Below are 9,891 nucleotides of genomic sequence, written 5' to 3' on the forward strand. Positions count from 1 at the left end.
CCCCCCGAGCATCTCCATGGCCTGAGATGTGCCATTCTTAGCCTCAGATTCCCAAAACAATGCTGCATGTAGTTTTCCTTCCCTCATCCAGCATCATCCCCATCTCTCCCTTTCAGGGCCCTTTCCTGGCATCCTGTGACACGGTTGAGAGCAGCTTGAAGTGTGAACAAGCACTGACATCATGGAACGCCAAGCACAGCATAAAACCTAATTAAAATCCAATTCCTGGCCAGACAGCAGTGTTGTGTTCCTGCACAATTACCTTCCCCATCATTTATCATTCCTGGGAGCGATTCACCCACCGAGCCACCTCAGCTGGGGGAATCCCCTCCACAGCTGGCTCCGGATACAAGGAGGGCCTGGCGTGTGTAGGGGGGAGTCCCAGGATGGGGTCTCAGAATGAGGATTTCAGGATGGGGGTGGCAGGATGGGGGTCTCAGGGTTGGTGTCCCAGGGTTGGTGTCCCAGGGTTGGTGTCCCAGGGTTGGTGTCACCGGCGCTGGCACAACGGGGGGATCTCCCTGGCACCCCCCCCGCGACCTTCTCAAGATGGCGGCGCCCTCCCCATGATGGCGGGGCCGGTCACGTGGGACGGGTGGGGATCCCAGCTCGTGCTGAGCGCGTCACGTGAGCAGGGCGGGGCCCGGCCCGCCCAGGCCCCGCCCCCCGTGTCCCACAGCCCCGCCCCCCGTGTCCCACAGCCCCGGGCCGGGGGCGCCGCTCGGCCCCGGGACCCGCCGGGACCCGCCGGGCTCGTCCCTCGCAGCGCCGGCCCCGAGCGCCGGCCCCGAGCGCCGGCAGGGGCGGGGGCTCACCCACCACCTGCCTCTGGGGCGGGGCTTCGCTGCCTCCGCCCCTCGCCGGCTCCCCGGTCCCGCGGCAGCCGCTCGTACCGGGGCCGCGGCCTGGCCCCGCTTCGCCACGCCCGGTGCCCGCCCCGCGCCCCGGACACCGCCGGGAGCGCGGCCCCTCCCGGCTCCCGCTGCCCCGCCATGCCGTCCAACAAATCCGTGTCGGATGCGCCCATCGTCCAGTTCACCAACTGCCGCATCCTGAGAGACCACCGGCTCCAGAGGTGAGTCCGGGGTATTGGGACGGCTGCGGGTACCAGGGGTGTCCGGGGGTACCGGGGCAATGGGGGTACCGAGAATATGGGGATACCAGCGTGTCCGGGGGTACCGGGACTGTGGGGGCTCCCGGACGGGCTGCGGGGCTGACCCGGCACCTGCAGTGCCCGAGGGGCTGTCCCCAGGTCCCGCTGTCCCCAGGTCCCGCTGTCCCCAGGTCCCGCTGTCCCCAGGTCCCGCTGTTCTCAGGTCCCGCTGTCCCCAGGTCCCGCTGTTCTCAGGTCCCGCTGTCCCCAGGTCCCGCTGTCCCCAGGTCCCCCAGCCCATAGGCTGTGGGCCCACCCTCGCCCCCCGCGCTCCCGCCACCCACGTCCTCTCCACCTGCTTTCCCAAGGGATAATCCGTGGGGCACGGCCCCTCTCCCCTCTCATTTAGCCCCCCCTGCCAACCCGGGGTCCTTTGGCCATTGCCACCACCTTTGAGGGGCAGCCCATGAAAGTTCATTCCGAGCTCTGTAGAGCCAGAGGCCGGGCAGAGAGGGCTGCCCCCCGTGTCCCGGCGGGAAGAGCAGCTGTGCCTGGCAGACACCGGGAGATGCTGGTGGGGACCTCTGCCCAGGGCCACTGCCACCGGGGCCATGGCCACCTGCTCCACAGACAGCACAGGGCTCGGTGTGTGCGGTTGTTCCTTCAGGGAGGACCTGTGGGTGCGAGAGGGGAAGATCCTCAACCCAGAGAAACTCTTCTTTGACGAGAAGGGCTCTGCTGACGTGCAGCTGGACTGCAAGGGCAGCATCATCGCCCCGGGCTTCATCGACGTCCAGATCAATGGTATGGGGAAGCCACGTGTGCTCACACGGGGGGGTCCAGATCTGTCCATCCCTCCATCCCTGACCCCCAAACCCCTCTGTGGGTGTCCTGCCCATGGCCAAGTGTGTTTCAGCTGCTCGAGGGACGTGTGAGTCACCGAACTAAGGACAAAGAACGACTTTGCACATGCTTGTTGCTGTCACATAACTGATCCCCTTTAGCTGAGTGAGGTTTCCTCTGAAACTCATTTTAATCAATGTTTTTATCCTGCCCCTGCACTGGCATGGTGCCCACCCTACTCTTTCCAGGATGTGGGAGGACAGAGCAGGACTTCCCAAGGGAACAAACGTTACCCACAATAGCTCTCCAGCTAAAGTTGGAAGTCCCTCTGGGCTGGGAATCCTCACATTTTGTCTTGCATGAAAATAAAAAGGGTGTGCTTGCAAAACACTGAGGTACTGTGGGGAAGAGCACTTCACAGTGGGATTTGTACTGGTGGAGCCTTGGAATGTAGGACACAAGTGCTGGTGGAGCCCTTTGCGTCAGTGCCCTACAAATGGAGCGTCTCCATCCAGTCTCACAAAATGTTTCTTTGGTGTTTCTGGGCGGGAAACATCCTCTGGGGAAGCTGCAGTTTCACCTCTGTTTTGTTGGTGGTGCAGGAGGCTTTGGGGTGGACTTCTCCCTGGCTACGGATGACTTCAAATCAGGGATTGACCTGGTCAGTCAGAAAATCCTCTCCCATGGAGTGACCTCTTTCTGTCCCACCCTGGTGACTTCTCCTCCATCTGTGTACCACCAGGTAAGGAGCCTTCTCCCCTCCATCCACAGGGTGATCAGGGGCTGAGGTTGGTACCAGGAGGTGGGAGGGCCAAGGCTGGGCCTCCTGAGTCCGAGACAGCTGCCGTGGTGAAAAGCCATGGGCATGAGGAGCTAGACCCTACCCTGGGTTTCTTGCCCTCAACCTTTAGACTGCTGAGACAGCCACATCTCTCAGGCAAGCTCTGCACAGCAGGGCTTGCAGAAGGCTTTTCCTTTGTGGGCTATGATGGCCCCAAGTGGTCCAGCTACAAATCTCCCTCCAGACCCAACATTTGGGTCTGATTTGGCAGACTAGGGGGCTGTGTCTGGGGTGCCATGTCTGACAAACCCTGTTCTCTAGGTTCTCCCTCAGATTAGTGTAAGAAATGGTGGAGCCCATGGAGCAGGTATCCTGGGTAAGTGGATTTGTCCCTCTTTGGTGTTACTGTAGATGGGCAATTATCTTGCTTGTTCAGGGGAAAGAAGTTACTGAGGGACAGCACAAATGGGGGCTGGAGCTCTCTCCATGGGAGGGATGCCCAGGTGGGCACACCTTGCCCTCAGCCTGTGCCTGGCCTTTGCCATGGTCTCTGTCACTGTGCACAAAACACACACCACTCCAGCCCTTTTGGGCCATCTGGGGCAGTGGCAGTGGGGTGGCTTGGCCCTCGCTGTGCTGAGCTCAGAGGTACCTGAGCCAGGTATTTTGCTGCAGAAAAATGGCAGGAGCTCGACCGGAGCAGAGTAGACAGAGCGGGTTTCCTGGTCCTTGGCGGGCAGAGGAAGGGTCACGACTCTTGGTTCCTGTCTGGACAGGGGCCCATCTGGAAGGGCCGTTCATCAGCAGGGAGAAGAAAGGGGCCCACCCCGAGCACTGCCTGCGCACCTTCGAGGCAGGAGCCTTCCAGGACCTGCTGAGCACCTACGGCTCCCTGGACGGTGTCCGGATAGTCACGCTGGCCCCCGAGATGAAGAGGAGCAGCGAGGTGATCCAGGAGCTCACCAGCAGGGGTGTCTGCGTCTCGCTGGGTGAGGCCTGGGGGGGCTCTGGAGCCCCTCCATCAGGGCTCGGGGGGCTCTGACAGTGTCTCGGTGCTGGACAGGGTGGGATTTTCTTTGACCTGGCCTGTGTGGAGGTGGCAGACCTGTCACACATGGGGACCTTGCTTGATGCAGTGAATCTGTCATGGCAAGGGCCAAACTATGTATCAATTGCAGAGCCCTACAGCAAACATAAGGTGCTGTTTGAACACAAGGAAGTCTTCCTTGGAGAGTTGATGACGTGGAAGGTTCAAACTCTGAAGTTCCACTGCTTTAGACCTTATTTGACAAGAGAAATCATTTTCCAAAGGTTACTGTTGGTTTGATAACTATTTTTCAACTGGAAGTACTGTAGGGGCCTCTACCTCCAACATCTGGCTGGCCACTGACTTAAAACTGGCTGCATTTTCTTTTTCTTTGCTTCACATCTTCTTTGCTTCAGATCATTGAAGAAATCTTTTTTTTTTTTTTTTAAGGAAGGGAAGTTATTCAGGGTGAAATTAAACCTCAGGTGAGAAGGGCATTCATACAGCAAAGCATCTCTTATCCCATAGCCACATAAAGAACTCCAGAAAGGCAAGGTTTGCCCTCAGAGCACTGGAGCTGCTGTCCTGTTGGGGAAACAGTATTTTCTTTCTGGATAGTTTTATCCCCATATTCATTCCTGGCCAAGTTCCCATTGTCTCTACTCCCCTGATACCTCTCTACTCAACCTTTGAGTATCTGAAGCCAGCAGAAAGGCATGTCCTTGGACCTTGAACCCAGACTGAAGGCAACTCGCTGTGAGCAAGGCAGCATTTGTGGTAGTTGTGCTGTGAGCAGTGAAGGTGTTCAGGTGAAACACCCACCCCCAGAGTCCCCCCGGGTCATGACCAGACCCTTCCATGCCGAGGCTGAACCTCAGCCCAGGGTGGGCATCAGAGCAGAGCCCAGGGTCCACCCAGAATGTCTTCACTGCTGTAGGGGAATAAATGGAGAGATGGGCGGAGGAGTCACACGCTGTGTCTGTTCCCAGGTCACTCGGTGGCCAATCTGTCCCAGGCCGAGGAGGCTGTGCAGTACGGCGCCACCTTCATCACCCACCTCTTCAACGCCATGCTGCCGGTGAGCTCCCGGAGGCACTGCCCTGCACCCCGATTGCTTCTGGATTTTCTCTCCTGCCACCAGGGTTGCTTTTGGGTTTTCTCTCCCAAAGATCTGTGTTCTCCCCGGCTGGTTTCATACCAGGCTTTGCACTGAGATTTTGGCACTGAACCTCTGGCTTCACGTTCCTGCTGCTGGATCTAGAGGAGAGGCTGTAGCAGATTCTGAAAGTCACTGCCGAGAAGGACTTGGGGGTGTTGGTGGGTGAGGGGTTGGAAATGCCCCGACCGTGTGTGCTGGGACCCAGAGACCCCCCCGTGCCCTGGGCTGGTCCCACAGCGTGGGCAGCAGGGGAGGGGGGATGCTGCCCCTCTGCCCCCTCAGGTGAGACCCCCCTGCAGAGCTGCCTCCAGATATGGGGCACCAACTTCAGAAGGATGTGGAGCTGCTGGAGCAAGTACAGAGGAGGCCACAGAGATGCTCCAAGGCTGGAGCCCCTCTGCTCTGGAGCCAGGCTGGGAGAGCTGGGGGGGTTCACCTGGAGAAGAGAAGGCTCCAGGGAGACCTGAGAGCCCCTTGCAGGGCCTAAAGGGGCTCCAGGAGAGCTGGAGAGGGACTGGGGACAAGGGATGGAGGGACAGGACAAGGGGGAATGGCTTCCCACTGCCAGAGAGCAGGGAGAGATGGGATATAGGGAAAGAATTGTTGGCTGTGAGGGTGGGGAGGCCCTGGCACAGGTTGCCCAGAGAAGCTGTGGCTACCCCATCCCTGGAATTGTCCAAGGCCAGGTTGGATGAGGCTTGGAGCAACCTGGTCTACTGGAAGGTGTCCCTGCCCATGGCAGGGGGGACTGGAACAAGATGGGCTTTAAGATCTCTTCCAACTCAAACCACTCTCTGATTCTGTGACTCAAGGCAATGCCCAGATGTGCCTGGTACAGCTCCCAGGCACTGTGTGATAGACATGGCACATGCATCCCCTGAGGGGAAGGGTCTCAGTCCTGGTGTGGCTCCACAGCTTGTCCCCTCTCTCCCCTCGAGCAGTTCCACCACCGTGACCCTGGAATCGTGGGGCTGCTGACCAGTGACAAGATTCCTGCTGGGCGGAGGGTCTTCTATGGGATGATCTCGGACGGCATCCACACCAACCCCGCTGCCCTGCGGATCGCCCACCGAGCCCACCCCAAAGGTGGGCCACCTCCCACGAGACACTCGTGCTGCCCTCGCTGCCTGGAGGGTCACAGCCGGGTGTGCTGATCCCCTCTCACTTTACTGGGATGTGGCTGAGACACCATGGCCCCTCTCTGGGAGGGCTAGCGCGGAACAGCGCTCAGAGCTGCAGCAAAATCAGCTGCAAAGCTGACAGGGCGCCTTTGCTTGTGTTGCTCAGGCCTGGTGCTGGTGACAGATGCGATTGCTGGCATGGGGCTGGCACCGGGGCGGCACACGCTGGGCCAGCAGGTGGTGGAGATCGATGGGCTGAACACCTACATCGCAGGTAAGGGCCTCTTGCTGGAGAGCTGGGGACAGCACTGCCACTGGTGCCCCTTCCTGGGGAGCTCAGCACAGCTGGCTGGCCCTGCCAGTGTGAGGCAGTGCTCCTGCCACCCTCTCGGGTTTTGGTGCCTGGTGGCTCTGCAGTGACTTGGCCCTGGGGAGAATGAGGCATCTGGTAAGGAGGGGAGGTGCCCCACCTCCACGGAGTGGGGAGGAATCTGTCCATTTGTAGCTGTCTGCAACACTTTGAAAGCCTCATTGTCCAGTGGCATGTGTGAAGAGGGTCAGAAAGGACAGAGAAATCTTAGAGATATTTATTGTCTCTTTTCTTTATTACATCACTACCACTTCTTGCTAAGTAAATTCCCTAAGTTTCAAGTTTCCAAGCAGTTGGAGACTGAGAAGGTATTTCAAGAGAAGGATCACTCCTTTCTCCATTCACCTCTGGCAGCAGGTACCTGCTTTGTGAGCTGGTTTCACCCAGTCCAGCTGGTCTGGTGGTGGAGCTGGGGGTGACACCCCAATAGCTCTCCCTGCCCTGCCAGCACCTCTCCCTTGCCTCAGTCTGTCCCTTGGCAGCAGTGGCTGCAGGCCCTTCAGCTTGCCCCTCCTGCAACCCATGATTTCTGCCCTTCTGGTCCCATTATGCTTCCCTGCTGCCCCCCTTCTCGTTGCTGTGAGCTGTGGGAGCTGCTCAGAGCCATCCTGTTCCTCTCCCAGGCACAAAGACCCTAAGCGGCAGCGTGGCGACCATGGACACGTGTGTGCGACACTTCCAAGAGGCCACAGGTAAGGGAGCCTTGTCCACAGGCAGTTGCTCCCTATGTTGACATGGGAGGAGGTCTTGCTCTTGCCAGCTGTGTCCATTCCACCAGAAACATTCCCTCTCACCTGAGACATGAGACGGGCTGGGATCAGTGCCCCCAGATAAGCGCCTTTTTGAGGGCAGGTTTCATTTTAACCCATAGCACCAATGAGAGGTGAACTCTCCTGCTCCTCCCTCACAAAGGTGGAATGATTTTCCCCTCCCCATACCCTTGATGTTCAGTTCCTCTATTCCTGCTGTCTACTGTAGGGATATTTCCCTTACCAGCTCCATGTGGCTGTGGTGAGGGTGTGCCCAGCTGACAGTTTCCTTGGCCAGGGGAATTTGGGCTGCTCTGGCAGTGGGGCTGTGGCTGCCCTAACATCTCCCAAACTCTCTGTGCAAGGGTGCTCCGTAGAGACGGCGTTGGAGGCAGCGTCTCTGCATCCTGCCCAGCTCCTGGGGATTGAACACAACAAGGGGACACTGAATTATGACTCCGATGCAGGTACTGGTATAGGGACAGGAGGTATTGGTATGGGGACAATGGTATCAGGGCTCCTGGGCGATGGAGCAAAGCAGGGGCTGCTGCACATCTTCATCCCCTGTTTCAGTGGGAGCTGCAGGGAGACTTGCTCTGCCTGGGATTTGCTCTGGGCTTTTACTCCAGTGATTTTCCCCTCATATGCTGGTGGTGTTTGGGAAACCCTTTGGAGTGCTCCCCATGCCTGAGCCCAGCATGGAGCAGAGCTGCCACAGCCAGGGGGGCACCGTGCTGCCATCCTGTGTCTGGGGTGGGGAGAAGCTGTTCCCTACTGAGCTCAGCTCTCCCCAGCCAGCTCCAGCAGCTCCATTCCTCTGACAGCTGCTTCCTTTCCCTCTTGTCCAACACAGATTTCCTGATGCTGAACGACAGCCTGTATGTGCAAGCCACGTACATCGCCGGCCAGGAGGTCTGGAGACAGGACACGTCGGGCATGTGACACTGGGCTGTCTCGGTGCCCTCCGAGGCTCCTTGGCACTGTGGTTTGCAGCTCTGGTAACCACTCCACTCCTCTCTTTTTTTTTTTTTTTTAAATCCCAATTTCTTCCTGCAACTCCCTTAAAAAGGAGCCTCATACCAAAGAGCTGCATTTTCCAGCTTCCAGTTACAGCCATGCCTGCCACGAATTTGTTGGTGCTCAGTTGGTGGCATGGGGAAAGCAGGCAGCTCTGTGCTGGCAGGGAATTCCAGTGCTGGAGTGGCCTGAGGGACTGCACAGCTGTCCTGCCCCCAGAGAGGTGCTCCTGTCACCATCTGACAGCAGTGAGGAGCTGTCCCAGCCTTTGCACTGTTTATACAGCACACACTAACCTGCCCTGTGCCCAGGGCAGGCTCAAGCCATTCCCATTCCTCTGCCTGCTCTTTGCCTCGCTCCTGGGCAGCCATGGCTTATTAGACATCATCTTCCACCAGCTCAGCTCGCAGCTCTTCCCATGACAAGGTTCCTGTTGTGTCAGCAGCTGAGGATCGCATTTGGGTCTCCCAACAGCCCTTCTGTGGTGTGTCCTCGGAGAAGGGCTGTCACAGCTCGCCGACTCAGTGCTGTTGTGGGGCTGAACCCTCAGGGCAGAGATCAAACCCAGGAAAACCAAGGCATTGCTGGTCCTTTGTGCCTTTCCCCTGCATGGGCATTGAGTCCACAGCACTGGAGACACAGACAGTATCCTGCCACAGAAAGCAATGCTCCTTTCACCCCTGGCTCTGGCTGGATGGGTCCTGCAGGCTCTGTGCCAGCCATATCGAGTAGGGCCTTTGCATCACCTGATGGGTCTGTGCATTCCCCAGGCTGTGGACTAGAAACTTTTGCATCCAGACTGGTGGTGATGGGCTCACGAGCCCCCAGCCCAGCTCAGGGACTGAGGGAGAGGAGGACGGAGATGGGATTCTGGCCTTTCAAGACAGCTGTGATAGCTCATTATTTTCAGTGCTCATTACTATCTTCTCCAATACTTGAGTGTCAGCTCTTTTCCTGACACTTGGACACTTGTGAGGACTGATGCTGATTTTGAACCTGCCACAGGCAGAATAAGCCTTGAGATAAGTCTTAGACAACCTCCAACAAGACTCAAGCCAATGAGATGGTTTTGGGGTGACGGGAGGAATTCGACAATAGCTAAGTCTCTGCCAGGGTGGAGGTTGTAAGGAGTCTGGTCGGGATTGGCAGAGGTGTGCTGATTTTTCCAGTACTGTTTTACAACCTTTAACAGCAAAATTTGGAAGTGCTTTCCCAGCACTTTAGAGCCCTGCTGGAATCACTGGCAGCCTTGGGGAATTTCTAACATCAGCTGCCAATGTCGGCAGAAATTATAATGTCCACAGTTTGAAGCATTTGAGAGAGACATCACACCCCATGCTGTGACAGGCGCTGGCTGCCGCGGCACCGGCCTCAGCAGGAATCTTCTGGCGGCTGTTGAAAACAATCCGAGGGGAAAAAAATGTATATGAAACAAGGTGTCTTAACTTTTTATTTACAAAATTAAATAATCAAAAGGTAATCTAAAATAGAGATGGGATTAGACAGCATCTATGAATGTGGATTGACCCTTTTTGCCTCCTGACAACAGGCTCTACCCTGCCCATGGAGGTGTGCAGTGGCATGGCCTGTGTCCTGCTGGGGTGTGAGGGGCCAGGGGCTGGTGTGGGCATTCCTGCTGGGATTTGGCCAGACATGTCCTGGGGGGCATCAGGCCCAGCATCTCCGGCCGGGCCAGGGAGGGGATTGTCCTTCTCTGCTCTGCCCTGGGGC

The 9,891-nt window shown here is 57.7% G+C and overlaps 1 protein-coding gene across 2 annotated transcripts; it reads left to right on the forward strand.

Moving 5' to 3' along the window:
- Positions 1–783: 783 nt before the first annotated feature.
- AMDHD2 (amidohydrolase domain containing 2) lies at positions 784–9,637 on the forward strand. Of its 2 annotated transcripts, none has more exons than XM_027897716.1 (11): positions 784–1,075; positions 1,761–1,897; positions 2,539–2,678; positions 3,039–3,093; positions 3,494–3,706; positions 4,734–4,822; positions 5,845–5,989; positions 6,191–6,298; positions 7,018–7,086; positions 7,509–7,610; positions 7,997–9,637. In XM_027897716.1, exons 1-11 carry the CDS (start codon positions 993–995, stop codon positions 8,083–8,085), a joined length of 1,230 nt encoding a protein of 409 aa, XP_027753517.1. In that variant the 5' UTR covers positions 784–992; the 3' UTR covers positions 8,086–9,637. The 2 variants fall into 2 exon arrangements, with proteins under 2 accessions (XP_027753517.1, XP_027753516.1); XM_027897715.1 differs by having other exon boundaries at positions 3,494–3,663; positions 4,682–4,822.
- The last annotated feature ends 254 nt before the right edge of the window (positions 9,638–9,891 follow it).

This window comes from Empidonax traillii, unplaced genomic scaffold (genome assembly GCF_003031625.1).
Source record: "Empidonax traillii isolate 1590-97213 ecotype Southwest subspecies unplaced genomic scaffold, ASM303162v1 scaffold555:size490716, whole genome shotgun sequence".
NCBI classification, from domain to species: domain Eukaryota; kingdom Metazoa; phylum Chordata; class Aves; order Passeriformes; family Tyrannidae; genus Empidonax; species Empidonax traillii.

Coding starts and splice junctions, on each gene's coding strand:
- AMDHD2 (XM_027897715.1), top strand. CDS start 993: ATGCCGTCCAACAAATCCGTGTCGGATGCGCCCATCGTCCAGTTCACC. Junction 3,094..3,493: donor CCATGGAGCAGGTATCCTGG/GTAAGTGGATTT, acceptor CTGTCTGGACAG/GGGCCCATCTGGAAGGGCCG. Junction 7,087..7,508: donor ACACTTCCAAGAGGCCACAG/GTAAGGGAGCCT, acceptor TCTCTGTGCAAG/GGTGCTCCGTAGAGACGGCG.